This window comes from Tursiops truncatus, chromosome X, assembly GCF_011762595.2.
Source record: "Tursiops truncatus isolate mTurTru1 chromosome X, mTurTru1.mat.Y, whole genome shotgun sequence".
Lineage (NCBI taxonomy): Eukaryota > Metazoa > Chordata > Mammalia > Artiodactyla > Delphinidae > Tursiops > Tursiops truncatus.
In genome coordinates this window covers 38,412,138-38,426,300 of record NC_047055.1, presented here as the reverse complement: position 1 = coordinate 38,426,300, position 14,163 = coordinate 38,412,138, and the positions used below count along the sequence as shown (strand labels likewise).

General features: G+C 37.8%; 1 protein-coding gene across 5 annotated transcripts in view; it reads right to left on the bottom strand.

Annotated features, from left to right (window-relative positions):
* RBM41 (RNA binding motif protein 41) overlaps positions 1 to 14,163 on the bottom strand; it is a 65,542-nt gene that overhangs the window by 27,497 nt on the left and 23,882 nt on the right. For all 5 annotated transcript variants that reach the window (XM_033849448.2, XM_033849446.2, XM_033849447.2 and 2 more), the window contains one exon: positions 1,438 to 1,841. In XM_033849448.2, coding sequence (XP_033705339.1) covers positions 1,438 to 1,841 — 404 coding nt within the window. The remainder of the gene's footprint in view (positions 1 to 1,437; positions 1,842 to 14,163) is intronic.

The following is a 14,163-nucleotide window of genomic DNA, read 5'->3' as shown; positions in this document are numbered from 1 at the left end:
AAATCTTCAGGAGAATGGATAAATGAATTATAGTATCTTTCTACAACGGAACGCTACATAGTTCCTTATATCTTTAGAAATAAATTTCAAAAACATGTATATTGAGTCAAAAAAGCAAGTTGTAGAAGGGTATGTACAGTATGATATCATCTATATATTTAAAAAATATGTAAAACTATATGTTGTTTATGAATATATAGATATATAGTAAAAATATAAAAACACGGATGGGAACAATAAATAGCAAATACAGGATCGTGGTTACCACTGGAAAGGAGAAAGAGGAATGGGATTGGGGAGGGATACACGAAAGTCTTCAGGCGTCTCCATAAGGCCTTATTTTTTTTTAATTAGGCATATATGGAAACTGTTAAGAATTGATAGAGAATTCCCTGGCGATCCAGTGGTTAGGACTCTGCGCTCTCATTGCCAAGGGCCTGGGTTCAATCCCTGGTCAGGGGAACTAAAATCCCACAAGCTGCGTGGCATGGCCAAGAAAAAAAAAGGCAAGAATTGATAAAGATGGCTGGCTTGGTACAAAGGTTTTTGCTATATTATTCTCTGTAACTTTTTATAATGAGTAATATTTCATAATAAAAAATAAATAAAAATCAAGCTACCCTTGAACATCAAGAATATATTAGAAATGCAATCATTCAAAGGAAACTGCTTTAATATTCCTTACTTACGATGCCTTTGTAAAAATTCAGGGACAGCCAGAAGCTAACATTATTTTTTTAGTTTTGTTTTTTAAATTAGACACAATCAAGTATATACTCCAGGGGCTTGTGTTGCTTCTTTGAGTGACATGATAATGAAATTTTCAATTCTGTATGTAACACATACCATGAATGTGAAATAATGATATGATCAACAAAACAAGGATTATTTACAACTTTTCTTAGATATTTGCCAATTCCTCAAGGCTTAGAGGCCCTGTGCTTTCACTTTGCTGCTTAGCTATCAGCAACTTAAGTCATATGTCATATAAAAGCCAGGTGGAGCATTCTGAAGAGAAAACTCATGTGGTAATAGTAAACCCTACTCACAACCAGGCACCATGGCTACCAGATATGGTGGTACTATGAATACTACTTGATTTATTAGTAGCCTAGGAAATTAGAGGTCACTTTTTTTCAGTTGAGGGTTTCTAGTGGGTATGGACTAGAGTCCATCAAGAGTCTGATCAAGATTTCTTTAAAAGTCTAAGAGTAGCTTAAGACCTTAGAAAACCACAAAGAACATCATAAGGAAATATGTTACTTATACAGTCAGAGCTACTTATATAGCAGAGAATGAATAGTCAAGGTTAAGGAAAAACACAATCACTGTGCCTATGTCATGATTCTTTGGTATAATCAAAGCTAATATAAAAGTATTACTTTAGGTAGAAGTAAATAAAAAAAACCCATTTTTTTTTCTTGGTTTGGCCTATACCTTGTTTGGCTCCCCTGGATTATATGAAGAAAACATAGGAATTTTTCGGATCTCTTCCTCTGACAAACGATTTCTCTGGATCTCATCTTCTGGGACAAATTCTATTGGCTGCGTCAGCTTCTTAGGCCCCGTCCAACACTGCTCAGGTGAATTATCAATAACTTTTGCCACATGGAGACTGGGACCTTTACCCTGTGCTGCCTGTTTTCCCTTGTCCTGGAGTAATGACGGGTTCTCAGCTGTGCCACTATCTCCCACTGATGTAGCTGAGACCAGTGAGTGGGAAGCAAAGGGTTCACCTCTCATTAGTTGGAACTCTTCAAGACGTTTTTTCATTATCATCTCTTGGTAAAAATTTTCCAGGTTGTTCATGGGATCACCTTTGTTCTTCTTTTGGGATTCATCTGGATCAAGACAAAGAGATAGGGAAGTTCTACAAAGCCTACCAATACAACCTTTGACAAATTAATAGAAATTAAAATTTGAATCTCAGATAATGAAACTCTGCTGGGGCAGGTGTTTACAACCTGTGAAAAATGACAATAATATATAGCTATGTTATTACAGTGCATCTTGGGCAAGGCTGGGCTTATGGTAAGGCAAGTGAGGCACCTGGGGTACAAAATTTGAGGTGCTCACTCTCAGGGTCATGCAAGTACATGCATCTAACTGATAAAGACATTTGAAAAACGTTAGTATGGCATTATCACACTTCACAAAATTAATAATAATTCCTTAGCATTATCTACTACTGAGTTCATATTCAAATGGCCCTGATTTTCTCAAAGATATCTTTTTACACTTGGTTTAGGATCTAAACCAGCCATTGGCTGTTATATCTTTTAAGCCTCATTAAAAAAACAAACAAACAGTGCCCCTTCTTTCCCACCCCTCCAACCTGTTTCTTCCCCATCCCATTGATTTATAGAGAAACCACATCATTTGTTCATAGAACAAATGAATTTGACTGGCTGCTCCTCATATTATTTAACTTGTTCCTCAATCCCCTCTATTTCTTACAAACTGGCAGTTAAAACTAGAGCTATGCTTTCAATGTGGCCACTAGCCACATGAGTCTATTTAAATTAATTTTTAAAATGTCAGTTCCTCTGTTAAATTAGGAATATCAAATGCTCAACAAGCACATGTGGCTAGTGGATACCATAATGGGCAGAATAAAAACCATTTACATCATTGTAGAAAGGTGAATTGGATAGTGCTGATTTAGATTTGGGTTCAATATTTTTAGGCAAGAATCCTCCTTATATTATATAGATGTGTATTTCCTATTACATCATGTCATAAGGCACATAATGTTTAGTGGTCCCCTTTCTAGTGATGCTAAAATTGATCAGTGGATTCAGGTGGTATTAGTCTGATCTTTCCATTATGAAGTTTTCCCATTCACATTTCACCTAAGGGGTTTTGCATCTATTGATGACCATTGCCTAAATCCATTAATTTATTAAGAGTTGTAAAACGGGGCTCCCCTAATTCTATTATTTATTTTGTACTTATTATTTCTATTATTTCTTCTGTATTTATTATCTGGAATTCTATAATGGACTTACCGTCATCAACTATGTGGTTTCCCTACATACAGTTCATACAGCAAAAGCAGGATAAATGCTTGATTTGCTTCCCATTATTTACCAACTATAAAAGTAATGAGTTGGTACTTTTTTTTTTTTTTTGGCGGTATGTGGGCCTCTCATTGCTGTGGCCTCTCTCGCCGCAGAGCACAGGCTCCGGACGCGCAGGCCCAGCGGCCACGGCTCATGGGCCCAGCCGCTCCGCAGCACCCGGGATCCTCCCGGACCGGGGCACGAACCCGCGTGCGCCCCCTGCATCGGCAGGCGGACTCCCAACCACTGCGCCACCAGGGAAGCCCAAGTTGGTACTTTAAAAGTGTTAAAAATGATGATTTTTAGTATAATTGTGAGACCTGTATTTTCATATATTTGATGTGTTTCAATTAAATGTAGTCATTTTTTTTAGTAGTCAAATTATCCCACTCAGGACTAGTGAAAGTCCCTTAAAATTGGCTCCTGTATTGCTTTCCAGTTTTCTGGCACAGCAAGATGTCTTAAGCTCATCTTGCATATTTCTTGACTCAAAGCTGGAATATTTCTCTAAGGACCACTGGCTCCTGTTAGTGGGAAATAGTGTTTAGAAACCACAATACGTTGCTAGTTCTGTTCATAAATGTTGAGTTGTTGTTGCTTCTAGGCCTTTTCAGTGAACAAAGGTAGGAAAATTTTTACGAAAAATAAATCATAAATTCATACTGGTATTTCCACTTCAAATTTAAGATTACAAGGTTTTAACTCAAACTCCTTGATTTTTGACTTGTATCTCTTTTCACATGTGCTTAAGATATTGGCTCCTAATGATATTAACAAAATTATTTATTAGCTTTTTCCTACAATATATAGAACTTTTAAGTGTCAGTAACAATACTAATATGGTTATCAACAATACTAATATGACTATCAACAACAAAACTACTTAATACAGTTTTATAATTCTTTGCAGTTACTTTTGACCTTAAAATATATCCCATTCGGAATATACAAATACTGTTTTGAAGTTATTTTAAATAATTATTTTCTCTATATGGTTATGCTACCAACTTTATTCATAGTTAGGCTCATTTGCTTCAGGCTGTTTACAAATGTTAAGGATTGATCTTTTTTCCCTTTTGATTAAATTTTTAAACTACACAAAACATTTACATGGGTCTAAAGTGAAAACTGTGTTATACAGTACCTTCACAGAAGTCTCACTTCCACCTCTGTCCCCTTCATCCCACTCCTTTCCTTCTCCATAAGTTATAATTTTATTAGGTTTTGGATTTATGGTTCCATTGTTTATTTTTTGAAATATAAGCAAATAGGCACAAACACACCACACATATTTATGTGTATGTGTGTGTTTATATATATATATATATATATATATATAAAATTCATTACACCCCCTGTCCTACGTAAAAGGTAACTTACTTCACTTTCTACAATTTACTTTTTTGCACTTAGCAATATATCCTGGTGATAATTCCATATTAATGTATAGAGCTCTTCCCTTTCCTTCTTATAGCTGCATAGTACTTCATTGTGTGGATGTACAATAGTTTATTCAACTACTCCCTTACTGATGCACCTTGGTGTTGTTTCCAGTCTTTTCTGCTATTGTGAATAATGCCCTGACAAACAGCCTTCTGCATACAGGATTTTGTATTTTCTCAGTATATATTTGAAATAGATTCCAAGAAGTGGCACTGCTGAGATAAAAGGCAAATGTGTATGTAATTTTTCTATACATTGCTAAATTCCACTCTGTAGGAATTGTACTATTCTGCATTTCCACCAGCAAGGTATAAGAATATTTATGGAAGGATTTCTTAAGACTCAAAAAGCATTAACCATTAAGGAATATATCGACAAATTCAACTACATTAAAATTAAAAGCTTCTGTTCATCAAAATATCCTAAACAGAAAACTCACGGAATGGAAAAAGATATTTGCTATACAAATAACTGATAAAGAACACAATCATTAGGAAAATGGGCAAAAGACAGAAAAAGGTGCCTCACAAAAGAGGAAATACACTGGCTAATAAATATATGCAAAAGTGCTCAATATTAGAATTCAGGGAAATACTAATTAAGAAGGGAATACCATATTGGCAAAAAATAAAAAAGAATACCAATACCACATGTCAGTGAGGCTGTAGAGCAAATGGAGCCCCCATACATTGCTGGTAGGAATGTGCAGCCACAGTGCAAATCACCATGACATTACCTACTAATGCTGAATATATGCTCATAATATGACCCATCAATTCCACTCCTACATATATACCCTAGAATAATTTGGGCATAGTGCACCAGAATACAATAATAAGAATATTTAGATCAGTACTATTTATAACAGGCCTGAAACTAGCAAAAATATAAGTATCCACCTAAGAAGAATCAATTATAAAATTGTAGTAAGTTTATATAATGAAATCCTATATTACAACAAAAGTGAACAAATTTTGGTTACATATGACCAAGTGGATGAATATACTAATGTATATACTCAAAAATATTTATTCGGTGACTATTATGATCCAGGTAGTATTCTAGGTTCTTGGGACACATTAATAAAACAAAGATCCCTATCTTCAAAGAACTAAGTAAATTATATGGTATGCTAGAAGGTTATGAGTGCTATGAAAAAGAAAAAGTACAGCAGCATAAGGGATAACTGGAAGGGCTAGAAGGTGGTGGTAGTGTTGGTTGCAATTTTACTGTTGGTCTGAGTAGGTCTCATTGAGAAGGTGACATTTGAGAGAAGCCTTACAGGAAGTGAAGTAATCTATCATCCTGATATTGGAGTGAGGGTTCCAAGGTGGGAGTATGCTTCAAAAAAATTTTAAAGTCTGAAATCAAAGTATTTCTCTGACCATAATGGAATCACATTAGAGATATACTGCTAGAAGAAATCTGAGAAAATATAAATATCTGGAAATTAAACAACACACTTCTAAATAATCCATAGGTCAAAGAACTTCCATAGGAGATTTTAAAATACTCTGAACTAAATGAAAATGAAAACACAACATAATACTTATGGATACAGATAAAACAATGTACAGAGGAGCTTCTGGGAAGATGGTGGAAGAGTAAGATGCAGAGATCACTTTCCTCCCCACAGATACACCAGAAATACATCTACACGTGGAACAACTCCTACAGAACACCTACTGAACGCTGGCAGAAGACCTCAGACCTCCCAAAAGGCAAGAAACCCCCCACATACCTGGGTAGGGTAAAAGAGAAAAGAAAAAACAGACAAAAGGATAGGGCCGGGACCTGCACCAGTGGGAGGGAGCTGTGAAGGAGGAAAGGTTTCCACACACTAGGAAGCCCCTTCGCGGGCAGAGACTGCGGGTGGCGGAGCGGGGAAGCTTCGGAGCCACGGAGGAGAGTGCAGCAACAGGGGTGCGGAGGGAAAAGCGGAGAGATTCCCACACAGAGGATCGGTGCCGACCGGCACTCACCAGGCCGAGAGGCTTGTCTACTCACCCGCCGGGGCGGGCGGGGCTGGGAGCTGAGGCTCGGGAGAGGACTGGGGTTGGCGGAATGAACACAGCCTGAAGGGGCTGGTGCACCACGGCTAGCCGGGAGGGAGTCCAGGGAAAAGTCTGGACCTGCGAAGAGGCAAGAGACTTTTTCCACCCTCTTTGCTTCCTGGTGCGCGAGGAGAAGGGATTAAGAGCGCTGCTTAAAGGAGCTCCAGAGACGGGCATGAGCCGTGGCTAAAAGCGTGGACCCCAGAGACGGGCATGAGACGCTAACGCTGCTGGTGCCGCCACCAAGAAGCCTGTGTGCGAGCACAGGTCACTATCCACACCCCCCCTTCCAGGGAGCCTCTGCAGTCCGCAACTGCCAGGTTCCCGGGATCCAGGGACAACTCTCCCAGGAGAACGCACGGCGCGCCTCAGGCCGGTGCAACGTCACGCCGGCCTCTGCCACCGCAGGCCCGCCCCGCATCTGTGCCCCTCCCTCCCCCCGGCCTGAGTGAGCCAGAGTCCCTGAATCAGCGGCTCCTTAAACCCCGTCCTGTCTGAGCAAAGAACAGTCGCCCTCCGGCGACCTACACGCAGAGGCGGGGCCAAATCCAAAGCTGAGCCCCTCGGAGCTGTGAGAACAAAGAAGAGAAAGGGAAATCTCTCCCAGCAGCCTCAAGAGCAGTGGATTAAAGCTCCACAATCAACTTGATGTACCCTGCATCTGTGGAATACATGAATAGACAACGAATCATCCCAAATTGAGGAGGTGGACGTTCAGAGCAAGATTTATGATTCTTTCCCCTTTTCCTCTTTTTGTGAGTGTGTATGTGTATGCTTCTGTGTGAGATTTTGTCTTGTATAGCTTTGCTTCCACCATTTGTCCTAGGGTTCTGTCTGTCCGTTTTTGTTTTTTTTTTAAATTCTTTTCTTAATAATTATTTTTTATTTTAATAACTTTATTTTATTTTACTTTATCTTCTTTCTTTCTTTCTTTCCTTCCTTCCCTCCTTTAGACAATGAATCATCCCAAATTGAGGAGGTGGACTTTGAGAGCAAGATTTATGACTTTTTTCCCCTTTTCCTCTTTTTGTGAGTGTGTAAGTGTATGCTTCTGTGTGAGATTTTGTCTGTATAGCTTTGCTTCCACCATTTGTCCTAGGGTTCTATCCGTCCGTTTTTTTTCTTAATAATTACTTTTTTATTTTAATAACTATTATATTTTATATTACTTTATTTTATTTTACTTTATTTTCTTTCTTTCTTCTTTTCCTTCCTCCCTCCCTCCTTTTTTTTTCTTTCTTTCTTTCTTTCTTTCTCTTTCTTTTTTTCTTCTTCTACTAATTCTTTCTTTCTACTTTTTCTCCCTTTTATTCTGAGCCGTGTGGATGAAAGGCTCTTGGTGCTGCAGCCAGGAGTCAGCACTGTGCCTCTGAGGTGGGAGAGCCAAATTCAGAACCCTGGTCCACAAGAGACCTCCCAGCTCCACATAATATCAAACGGCGAAAACCTCCCAGAGATCTCCATCTCAACACCAGCACCCAGCTTCACTCAACGACCAGCAAGCTACAGGGCTGGACACCCTATCCCAAACAACTAGCAAGACGGGAACACAACCTCACCCATTAGCAGAGAGGCTGCCTAAAATCATAATAAGTCCACAGACACCCCAAAACACACCACCAGGCGTGGACCTGCCCACCAGAAAGACAAGATCCAGCCTCATCCACCAGAACACAGGCACTAGTCCCCTCCACCAGGAAGCCTATACAACCCACTGAACCAACCTTAGCCACTGGGGACAGACACCAAAAACAACGGGAACTACGAACCTGCAGCCTGCAAAAAGGAGACCCCACACACAGTAAGACAGGCAAAATGAGAAGACAGAAAAACACGCAGCAGATGAAGGACCAAGATAAAAACCCACCAGACCTAACAAATGAAGAGGAAATAGGCAGTCTACCTGAAAAAGAATTCAGAATAATGATAGTAAGGATGATCCAAAATCTTGGAAACAGAATAGACAAAATGCAAGAAACATTTAACAAGGACCTAGAAGAACTAAAGATGAAACAAACAACAATGAACAACACAATAAATGAAATTAAAAATACTCTAGATGGGATCAATAGCAGAATAACTGAGGCAGAACAACGGATAAGTGACCTGGAAGATAAAATAGTGGAAATAACTACTGCAGAACAGAATAAAGAAAAAAGAATGAAAAGAACTGAGAACAGTCTCAGAGACCTTTGGGACAACGTTAAACGCATCAACATTCGAATTATAGGGGTTCCAGAAGAAGAAGAGAAAAAGAAAGGGACTGAGAAAATATTTGAAGAGATTATAGTTGAAAACTTCCCTAATATGGGAAAGGAAATAGTTAATCAAGTCCAGGAAGAACAGAGAGTCCCATACAGGATAAATCCAAGGAGAAATACGCCAAGACACATATTAATCAAACTGTCAAAAATTAAATATAAAGAAAACATATTAAAAGCAGCAAGAGAAAAATAACACACAAGGGAATCCCCATAAGGTTAACAGCTGATCTTTCAGCAGAAACTCTGCAAGCCAGAAGGGACTGGCAGGACATATTTAAAGTGATGAAAGAGAAAAACCTGCAACCAAGATTATTCTACCCAGCAAGGATCTCATTCAGATTTGATGGAGAAATTAAAACCTTTACAGACAAGCAAAAGCTGAGAGAGTTCAGCACCACCAAACCAGCTTTACAACAAATGCTAAAGGAACTTCTCTAGGCAAGAAACACAAGAGAAGGAAAAGACCTACAATAACGAACCCAAAACAATTAAGAAAATGGGAATAGGAACATACATATCAATAATTACCTTAAATGTAAATGGACTAAATGCTCTCACCAAAAGACACAGATTGGCTGAATGGATACAAAAACAAGACCCATATATTTGCTGTCTACGAGAGACCCACTTCAGATCTAGAGACACATACAGACTGAAAGTAAGGGGATGGAAAAAGATATTTCATGCAAATGGAAACCAAAAGAAAGCTGGAGTAGCAATTCTCATATCAGACAAAATAGACTTTAAAATAAAGACTATAAGAAGAGACAAAGAAGGACACTACATAATGATCAAGGGATTGATCCAAGAAGAAGATATAACAATTGTAAACATTTATGCACCCAACATAGGAGCACCTCAATACATAAGGCAAATACTAACAGCCATAAAAGGGGAAATCGACAGTAACACATTCATAGTAGGGGACTTTAACACCCCAGTTTCACCAATGGACAGATCATCCAAAATGAAAATAAATAAGGAAACACAAGCTTTAAATGATACATTAAACAAGACGGACTTAATTGATATTTATAGGACTTTCCATGCAAAAACAACAGAATACACATTTATCTCAAGTGCTCATGGAACATTCCCCAGGATAGATCGTATCTTGGGTCACAAATCAAGCCTTGGTAAATTTAAGAAAATTGAAATTGTATCAAGTATCTTTTCCAACCACAACGCTATGAGACTAGATATCAATTACAGGAAATGATCTGTAAAAAATACAAACACATGGAGGCTAAACAATACACTACTTAATAACGAAGTGATCACTGAAGAAATCAAAGAGGAAATCAAAAAATACCTAGAAACAAATGACAATGGAGACACGAGGACCCAAAAATCTATGGGATGCAGCAAAAGCAGTTGTAAGAGGGAAGTTTATAGCAATACCATCCTACTTTAAGAAACAGGAAACATCTCGAATAAACAACCTAACCTTGCACCTAAAGCAATTAGAGAGAGGAGGACAAAAAAAAACCCTAAGTTAGCAGAAGGAAAGAAATCATAAAAATCAGATCAGAAATAAATGAAAAAGAAATGAAGGAAACAATAGCAAAGATCGATAAAACTAAAAGCTGGTTCTTTGAGAAGATAAACAAAATTGATAAACAATTAGCCAGACTCATCAAGAAAAAAAGGGAGAACACTGAAATCAACAGAATTAGAAATGAAAAAGGAGAAGTAACAAGTGACACTGCAGAAATACAAAAGATCATGAGAGATTACTACAAGCAACTCTATGCCAATAAAATGGACAACCTGGAAGAAATGGACAAATTCTTAGAAATGCACAACCTGCCAAGACTGAATCAGGAAGAAACAGAAAATATGAACAGACCAATCACAAGCACTGAAATTGAAATTGTGATTAAAAATCTTCCAACAAAGAAAAGCCCAGGACCAGATGGCTTCACAGGCGAATTCTGTCAAACATTTACAGAAGAGCTAACACCTATCCTTCTCAAACTCTTCCAAAATATAGCAGAGGGAGGAACACTCCCAAACTCATTCTATGAGGCCACCATCATGTTGATACCAAAACCAGACAAGGATGTCACAAAGAAAGAAAACTACAGGCCAATATCACTGATGAACATAGATGCAAAAATCCTCAACAAAATACTAGCAAACAGAATCCAACAGCACATTAAAAGGATCACACACCATGATCAAGTGGGGTTTATTCCAGGAATGCAAGGATTCTTTAATATACGCAAATCAATCAATGTAATAAATCATATTAACAAACTGAAGGAGAAAAACCATATGATCATCTCAATAGATGCAGAGAAAGCTTTCAACAAAATTCAACACCCATTTATGATAAAAACCCTGCAGAAAGTAGGCATAGAGGGAACTTTCCTCAACATAATAAAGGCCATGTATGAGAAACCCACAGCCAACATCGTCCTCAATGGTGAAAATCTGAAAGCATTTCCACTAAGATCAGGAACAAGACGAGGTGGCCCACTCTCACCACTCTTATTCAAAATTTTGGAAGTTTCAGCCACAGCAATCAGAGAAGAAAAGGAAATAAAAGGAATCCAAATCGGAAAAGAAGTAAAGCTGTCACTGTTTGCAGATGACATGATACTATACATAGAGAATCCTAAAGATGCTACCAGAAAACTACTAGAGCTAATCAATGAATTTGGTAAAGTTCAGAATACAAAATTAATGCACAGATATCTCTGGCATTCCTATACACTAATGATGAAATATCTGAAAGTGAAATCAAGAAAACACTCCCATTTACCACTGCAACAAAAAGAATAAAATATCTAGGGATAAACCTACCTAAGGAGACAAAAGACCTGTATGCAGAAAATTATAAGACACTGATGAAAGAAATTAAAGATAATACAAATAGATGGAGAGATATACCATGTTCTTGGATTGGAAGAATCAACATTGTGAAAATGACTCTACTACCCAAAGCAATCTACACATTCAATGCAATCCCTATCAAACTACCACTGGCATTTTTCACAGAACTAGAACAAAAATTTCACAATTTGTATGGAAACACAAAAGACCCCGAATAGCCAAAACAATCTTGAGAACAAAAAACGGAGCTGGAGGAATCAGGATCCCTGACTTCAGACTATACTACAAAGCTGCAGTAATCAAGACAGTATGGTACTGGCACAAAAACAGAAACATAGCTCAATGGAACAGGATAGAAAGCCCGGAGATAAACCCACGCACATATGGTCACCTTATCTTTGATAAAGGAGGCAGGAATGTACAGTGGAAAAGGACAGCCTCTTCAGTAACTGGTGCTGGGAAAACTAGACCAGTACATGTAAAAGTATGAGATTAGATCACTCCCTAACACCATACACAAAAATGAGTTCAAAATGGATTAAAGACCTAAATGTAAGGCCAGAAACTATCAAACTCTTAGAGGAAAACATAGGCAGAACACTCTATGACATAAATCACAGCAAGATCCTTTTTGACCCACCTCCTAGAGAAATGGAAATAAAAACAAAAATAAACAAATGGGACCTAATGAAACTGCAAAGCTTTTGCACAGCAAAGGAAACCATAAACAAGACCAAAAGACAACCCTCAGAATGGGAGAAAATATTTGCAAATGAAGCAACTGACAAAGGATTAATCTCCAAAATTTTTAAGCAGCTCATGCAGCTCAATAACAAAAAAACAAACAACCCAATCCAAAAGTGGGCAGAAGACCTAAACAGACATTTCTCCAAAGAAGATATACAGACTGCCAACAAACACATGCAAGAATGCTCAACATCATTAATCATTAGAGAAATGCAAATCAAAACTACAATGAGATATCATCTCACACCAGTCAGAATGGCCATCATCAAAAAATCTAGAAACAATAAATGCTGGAGAGGGTGTGGAGAAAAGGGAACCCTCTTGCACTGTTGGTGGGAATGTAAATTGATATAGCCACTGTGGAGAACAGTATGGAGGTTCCTTAAAAAACTAAAAATAGAACTACCATATGACCCAGAAATCCCACTACTGGGCATATATCCTGAGAAAACCATAATTCAAAAAGAGTCATGCACCAAAATGTTCATTGCAGCTCTATTTACAATAGCCTGGAGATGGAAACAACCTAAGTGTCCATCATCGGATGAATGGATAAAGAAGATGTGGCACATATATACAATGGAATATTACTCAGCCATAAAAAGAAACAAAATTGAGCCATTTATAATGAGGTGGATAGACCTAGAGTCTGTCATACAGAGTGAAGTAAGTCAGAAAGAGAGACAAATACCATATGCTAACACATATATATAGAATTTTAAAAAATGTCATGAAGAACCTAGGGGTAAGACAGGAATAAAGGCACAGACCTACTAGAGAATGGACTTGAGGATACACAGAGGGGGAAGGGTACGCTGTGACAAGGCGAGAGAGAGGCATGGATATATATACACTACCAAACGTAAGGTAGATAGCTAGTGGGAAGCAGCCGCATAGCATAGGGAGATCAGCTCGGTGCTTTGTGACCGCCTGGAGGGGTGGGATAGGGAGGGTGGGAGGGAGGGAGATGCAAGAGGGAAGAGATATGGGAACATATGTATATGTATAACTGATTCACTTTTTTATAAAGCAGAAACTAACACACCATTGTAAAGCAATTATACTCCAATAAAGATGTAAACAAATATAAATAAAAAAAATAAAATGCATCATGCACTCTGTGCGTGATGTTGTCACTGGCCAAAAACAAAAAACAAAAAGAAACAAACAAAAAACAATGTACAAAGCTTTAAACACTTATATCAGTAAAGAATGTTTTCAAATCTATAATCTGAGCTTCCAACTTAGGAAAGTAGAAAAAGAGCGAACTAAATACAAAGGAGTAGGAAGGAAATAATAAAGATTAGGGAATCAGTGCAACACAAAACATTAAAAGTAGAGAAGAATCAATGAAACCAAAAGCTGGTTCTTTGAAAAGATTAACAAAATGGCAAACCCTTAGCTAGACCAACCAAGAAAATAAGAGAGAAGACAAAAATGACTAAAGTCAATAATTAAAAGGGAGGCATCATTACTGACCCTATAGAAATGGAAATGATTAAAAGGGAACATTAATTATAACTTTAGGCCAACAAATGAGAAAGCTTAGATGAATGAACAAATTCAAAGGAAGATATAAATTAACAAAGCAGTCTCAAGAAGAACAGCTGAAAAACCTATAAGATATACAGGCTGAATTAGTAATCAACAAACTGCTCACAAAGAAAAGTCCAGGTACGGATGGTTTCATTTGTGAATTCTATCAAATATTTAAGAAATAATATCGACCCTGCACAAACACTTTCAGAAAATAAA